This window comes from Cupressus sempervirens, chromosome 10 (assembly GCF_028749045.1).
Source record: "Cupressus sempervirens isolate cs-2001-9-10 chromosome 10, ASM2874904v1, whole genome shotgun sequence".
Lineage (NCBI taxonomy): Eukaryota > Viridiplantae > Streptophyta > Pinopsida > Cupressales > Cupressaceae > Cupressus > Cupressus sempervirens.
In genome coordinates, this window is record NC_143127.1 from 17644765 (window position 1) to 17651305 (window position 6541).

General features: G+C 30.7%; 1 protein-coding gene across 1 annotated transcript in view; it reads left to right on the forward strand.

Annotated features, from left to right (window-relative positions):
- Window positions 1-359, forward strand: part of LOC149532349 (condensin-2 complex subunit CAP-D3-like) — a 107121-nt gene extending 106762 nt beyond the window's left edge. Inside the window, exon 12 of the mRNA XM_089804171.1 lies at window positions 243-359. Coding sequence (XP_089660297.1) covers window positions 243-259 — 17 coding nt within the window. The 3' untranslated portion in view covers window positions 260-359. The remainder of the gene's footprint in view (window positions 1-242) is intronic.
- Window positions 360-6541: the final 6182 nt, after the last annotated feature.

Genomic DNA, 6541 nt, shown 5'->3' on the forward strand with positions numbered 1-6541 from the left:
ATATATATGTGTGTGTGTGTGTGTGTGTGTGTGTGTGTAAGTTCAAAGGAAATGCAATTGAAATATTTACTCATTAGGCATTCATAGAAATAATGTCATAAAATCTAGTAAATGTTTTTGTCTATCTAAAGCTGAATAAAAAGTGTATTGTTTTTAAATCAAATATTATATCATTTTTTCTCATTTGATGCTATGAATATAAATTTGATTTCTAATCAATTTTTTCCTTCTCAATTCTTTAGGGCGGAGGACAAGATGAATTAAAATCTATTATGAAGAAAATAGCCCAACAACGAAATGGAATATTTACTTTGAGGAAGTAGTAGACATGTTAGATATTATTATTCGATTATTTTAAGGACCTTTTGACTAAAATATTGCTTAAAAACAAAGTGGTATTATTTTAACCATAAGATGGTTATATTTGATGGTTGTTGGAAATAAAATATTGTTTAAAAATGTATGGAAATTTTAATTTATTACTATTCCTTTACAATTGGATCAATATTAATGAAGAGTAAAAATGCATCTTCAAAGTTTTGAAGGTAATATAATTTATGTTATATTCAATATTATAATAATAATATGATATATTTTATCATATTTCATAAACATATTTATCAACATATCTTAAATGCAAGGTTAATTTAGCAATTTTGTAATTCTAATGTTAGATTTGAACCATTCCATGATATTATTCATTTCTTCCTCTTGTTCTCCAAATTTGATGGTTTATGAAAGCTTGTTTTCTTAATATTTGAAATCATAACTATTATATCCTTTAATAATACCAATCTTCATCGTTCTTAATTTTTTTGGTATGATATGTTATTCATAAATATGATTTTGCTCTTAGTATTCCTTGTCATATTCATTCACTTTAATCTTATATATTTACTTAGATGCATGTTTTCATTAGATTCAAGGTAATCAAACATTGAGTCCTCCTACTTTTCATTATAGAAGGTAGCACCATAAAAATAGTTACTTGTCAAAAATACTTGATTTCATATTTATCAAAATTAAAATGGTAATTTAGGGGGTAATATCCTAGTTAGGAACTTAGTGTATTATAAGTAATAATTGAACTCATTATTTTACAAAATTTTGCCCAATTATGGATATCATTAGCAATCTTATAACTTGCATATGAAAGTAAATTGATTAAGTTGAATAATAAACACAACCATAAAGTAATGCAACACATAATGTTATTTTGTTAACTAGGGAAACCCTGGCCAAGGGAAAACCCTGATGGAGATAGTATTCACAAAATGATTCACTAGTCAAATTTATCTTGTGAAAGATATTGACCCTATTAGGAGTCTATTACATCTATATAGTGTCTTGTTCCTTGTTAAAGGACTAGGAATTGTCAAAAGTCTCAACCCTATCAGGAGTTGATATTACATTTATAGTTGTATACAAGTGAAGCCCACTGCCCAATATGCAATATACAATAATATTCAGTATACAAAAGAGTAGATAATAACCTCTTTACAATTTGTTGATATCTTCAATAACTGGTTTAATCTTTATAGCCCACTATGCCAACTTCACATACTTTGTATTTACACTGCTTTGATAGCAAATTTGAATTTCAAAATAATCACATTCAATCATCATATCATATTTATACTTGCACACAACTTCACATATAAACCTGTATTTCATAATAACTTGCACTGTCAGCCTTCATACCTTTACACATTTTCCAAAATGAAAAATTATAACTTGCCTACTTAGGGTTAACATCTAGGATGTCATACCTAATAATTCAATTAGTTTTTTTGATAAAAAAAACAAATCCTCAACATAAAATACTTGATTCATTGTCTTTATCCTATTCAGTTGACTCATTACTACAACTAGAAAAACTACAATAACTCTATTTGTACTACCTTGCACACATACCAGTGATATTCTAACATAATTTACTTGTTGTAGCTAAGAGCACATGTGACAATATTGCCTCTGTGAACTATGCCAAGCAAATCTCTAACTGTATTGCCACATAAACTCTGTGATACTTAGACAATTTTCTAAGTCTAACTACCAAAACTGTCTCTCCATATTTTGCTCACTTCAAACTGAGTATATGTTATCATAAATGACCTAGCCAAATTTCCAAAAATTCCTCCTTTTGGCTTTGATGACAACATATTGGGAAAATTGGTGAAGTCCCAAAAAAGCTTCAAAATTACAAAATTTCAAAACTTGTAACATTTGTTACATGGCCATACAAAATTTTTGAAATGTGGATGACTTTCTTATTTATACCATATTACATATGGATGCCCCCCCTTTGGCTATGCTCTTAATTATAACTCCATTATACAATTTTCCTTACTACACTCCCCCTTTGACATCAATGATGAAGGTGGTGTCAAAAATTATATACAAATATTAAAAATTTGAGTTTCTACATTTAGCTCTGTTGAGTGGATATATGTGTAATTCAATCCACAAAGTTCTTCAAGATAGAGAATTTCTTGTGAAACTTGCGCTTGATTGCATCTGATATGTTTATCAATACACATAATCCATATGATGCAATCTCTACTGCATTCAAATCTCTGTGTGCAAATTTCTCATATGATGCCTTGGTTTAAAGGCATTTCTCCAACTGTCTCTACACATGGTCTATATGTAGGGTAAGGTGATCTCTCAATAGTGAAAACCTTTTTAGTATCCTTTCCTTATTTAGCTCTAATAGCCCAATATCATCTTGACTTTTGCCTATTATGCTTTCCAAGTCCATGATCTATACATTAGGACTTTGTAGCTCACTAACAAGAGTTTTCGACTCTTCCATTTTGGCCTTTAGCTCATCTAAGATGTCCTTGATAAAAGCATGTGACAGGGCACATTTACCATATACTTCTTTTCCTTCTATCAAAGCTCTAAATTCCTAGATGCATGTTTCAAGAATCTTCAAGTCTTCTCTAATATTCTCATAAACCTTCCTAAACATTTTAGCATCATAAAGATTTTGTGCCTTTGTAGTTACAAGTTCTGATAATTGAGTAAACTCCTTATCAAAAGCCTTGATCACTTCTTTTTCTCTTTCCAGTGGATTTGATTATGTAAGTCTTACTAATATGGCACTCTACAATTTCCTAGTAACTTCCATCAATGAGCTTTGTAGATTCTTCTTTCTTTGTTCTTCTCAATGATTTTTCTCAAGGATGCTATCTATCCAACTTGATTTCCATCATCATCTCTAGATAGAGTTGCTAAAACTGATTCTAGTGGTAATTTTGAAGAACTAGGTGTTTTTGCACTTCTTACAGGAGTGACTAGTAAATAGTCATCCCCATGCTAGAAAACAACTTTGTCATCCTCAGTTCTAGTATGGTCAATTAGGGTGCAACCAAAGATGTTTCATGTGTAATAACTTTCCAATTTCCTTACAGATTCTTATCAATTTTCTGAAGTTCATTTGCTAAAGTAGCCAAATCATCATGTTGTTCTCTTCCTTCTTTTTTCATTTTTTTTTTCTTCGTCTTCTGAGCTAGCATAACCTACCAAATTGTCAACGCTAACAATTATCTATGGGGATGTTGATACTGGTGCTTCTTCTTCTCTATTTTCTTTTACATCCTACGTCATTGTGTCTGCCTCTATTGTGACTGCAGGTGTTTTTTATTGTACTTCAACCTCTATTATTTTTATTTTTGTTGCTAGGATAGGGGATGCTTCCTTCGATATCATGCTTTCATCTCCAATTGTTTTTTGCTAGGGATTGGTTGGCTTAATTATCATCTTCACTATAGTTGCCTATGTTTCTTTATTCACTTCCTCATAATTTCCTCCCATAATTAGTATAGATCATGTCTTGTTCCTTAAGTAAGGTTTAAGACTTTTCATCAATCTTTCTAGGTGTTCTTCATTTATTACTTCACATAGTTTTCTTGTCATATTTTCTCTAATTTTCTTGTCTTCTTCTTCACTCTCATTTTTATGTTCACAAGTATTTGGGAATAACTTCTTGTATGTCAGTGAAGATCTTTTTATTCAAGATCATATACCTTATTACTGCATTTTCTAACTCAAATTTCTCAAAGTTGTTATACTGATCATGATACTTGTTTAATTGTACAAAGTTGTGAGTAAAGTTATTTTCTTTCACATGCTCACATATGACCTTCAAAACTCATGCACACTCAACCATAATTTCTACTCAGTCATTTCTATCTCGTATTACTTATGCAACTCCCAGTTTGATCTCTAAGGGTTTCTATACAATTTTGATGCTAATTCTCTTATAACAATTGATGAAATGAGTTGCTCAATCAGATTGGGATTGGTTGATAACTATTACTGACTTCAATCTATTCTTAGGTACTTTACTTGATTGATTTTCTGACACAACATGTAAACTTGTTGGATCCTTAACTTAAACAAATGATTCATCAAGGTTTCCTGTAGTGTCTTTCATATTTTCTCTGACTATTGTTTTTATTCTCATTTCTTCTATTGTTTTTCATATTCCTTCTAGGATTAGTGTTTCTCATGTTGTTAGGCATTCTCATATTATTCATCCTACAAAATCTTGTTGTATGACCCAAGTTGTTGCAAATCCAATTTGTGCTCTATAATCTCTAGCAAATGTCCAAAGTTGTTGCACTTATAAAAAATGATCCAATTTCTTATACTATTGGTTCCAATAAGTCTACTAGTTGTAAGGTTAGTACCTCTAAACATTCTACTATTGTCATTAAATTTAGATTTCTTACATTCAATAGCTCTATGACCAAAACCATGACAATTATAACAATAACCAGATAGAGGTTTAAAATGCTTACTTGTACAGTCCTTTATGTGACCAAATTCATTACATTCATAACATTTTCCTCTAAATTGATTCCTTACATCTTCAGATCGATTTGACTCAATCTTGTTCAGATCTTTTTCGTGCTTAGGTTGTTGGATCAGAATATCTTATTCCTTTATAACCTCATTTTCTTAGATGATTATCCTTCAAAGTATCCAAGACCAATCTTCACATATAGATCTACTCATCAAGTTTCACTATTGGAATACAATTTCTCAAGATGTTTCGTAGACAATGTTAGCTCTCCTTTCACAATTGCATTATATTTCTCAAGTTTTGCATACCACAACTTCGATGATTCAAGTTCAAATGTTATCTTTGCAAGTTTAGATCGTGAATCTCAAATCTAATTCAATCTTCTTGTCATAATTCTTCAAGCTCAATTTTAGATTTTTAATCTCTAGCTCATGCTTCAAGATCCCAATCTCTTTCTTAAGCCTTGAAACTTCATTGGCTTGATCTTTAGATACTTTCTTAGATCTGATATGTTCTATCTTGTCCTTCAACTTCTCAATGTAGTCCTTAGCATCCTCATACTTATCTTTCAATGTATCTCTCTCTTTTTTAAGTACATCAAGTTGTTCAAGAGATTCTTCTAGGTTTTTCTGTAATTGATCCATATCCATAGATATCTTACTCAATTTTTTGGGCCTTCTCTAAGTAACTACACTCTAATACTAGTTGTTAGAAATGGGAAATACTAAGAGGGGGATAAATAGTATTTCACAAAATTTTGCCCAATTATGGGCATCATTAACAATCTTATAACTTGCATATGAAAGTAAAATGATTAAGTTGAATAGTAAATACAACCATAAAGTAATGCAACACATAACACCATATTTTGTTAACTAGGGAAACCCTAGCCAAGGGAAAACCCTAGTGGGGATAATACCCACAAAATGACCCACTAATTAAAAGTATCTTGTGAAAGATATTGATCTTGTTAGGAGTCTGTTAGATCTATATAGTGTCTTAGTCCTTGTTAGAAACCCCAACCCTTTTAGGAGTTAATATTACAATTATAGAATGTATGCAAGCTAAGGCCATTGCCAAAACATCCAATATATGATAATATTCAATATACAAAAGAGTAGATTAAAAAACCTCTTTACACTTTGTTGATATCTTCAATATCTGATTTGATCTTTATATCCCACTATGCCAACTTCGCATATTCTATCTTTGCACTACTTTGATAGCAAGTTCACATTACAAAATTATCACATTCAATCATCACATCATATTCACACTTGTACACAACTTTGCATTTCAAAAGCTTTCTTTTATACCCTGATATTTCATAATAACTTGCATTGTCTGCCTTCATACCTTTAAATGTTTGCTAAAATGCAAAATTATACCTTGCCCACTTAGGATTAACATCTAGGATGTCATCCCTAATTAGTCAAGTAATAACACAAAATATTTCATTCCTTATCTTTATCTTGTTCAGTCAACTCATTGTTGCTTGTATTGTTTGTACTGCCTTGCTCACATACCTGCAGTATCCTGACATATTCTACTTGTTGTAGCTAAGAGCACACATGCCAATATTGCCTCTATGAACTGCACCAATAAAATCTCTAACTATACTACCAGATAAACTTTGTGATACTTAGATCATTTGCTAAGTCTAACTACCAAAATTGTCTCTCCATACTTTTCTCACTTCATACTAAGTATATGTTTCCATAAATGATA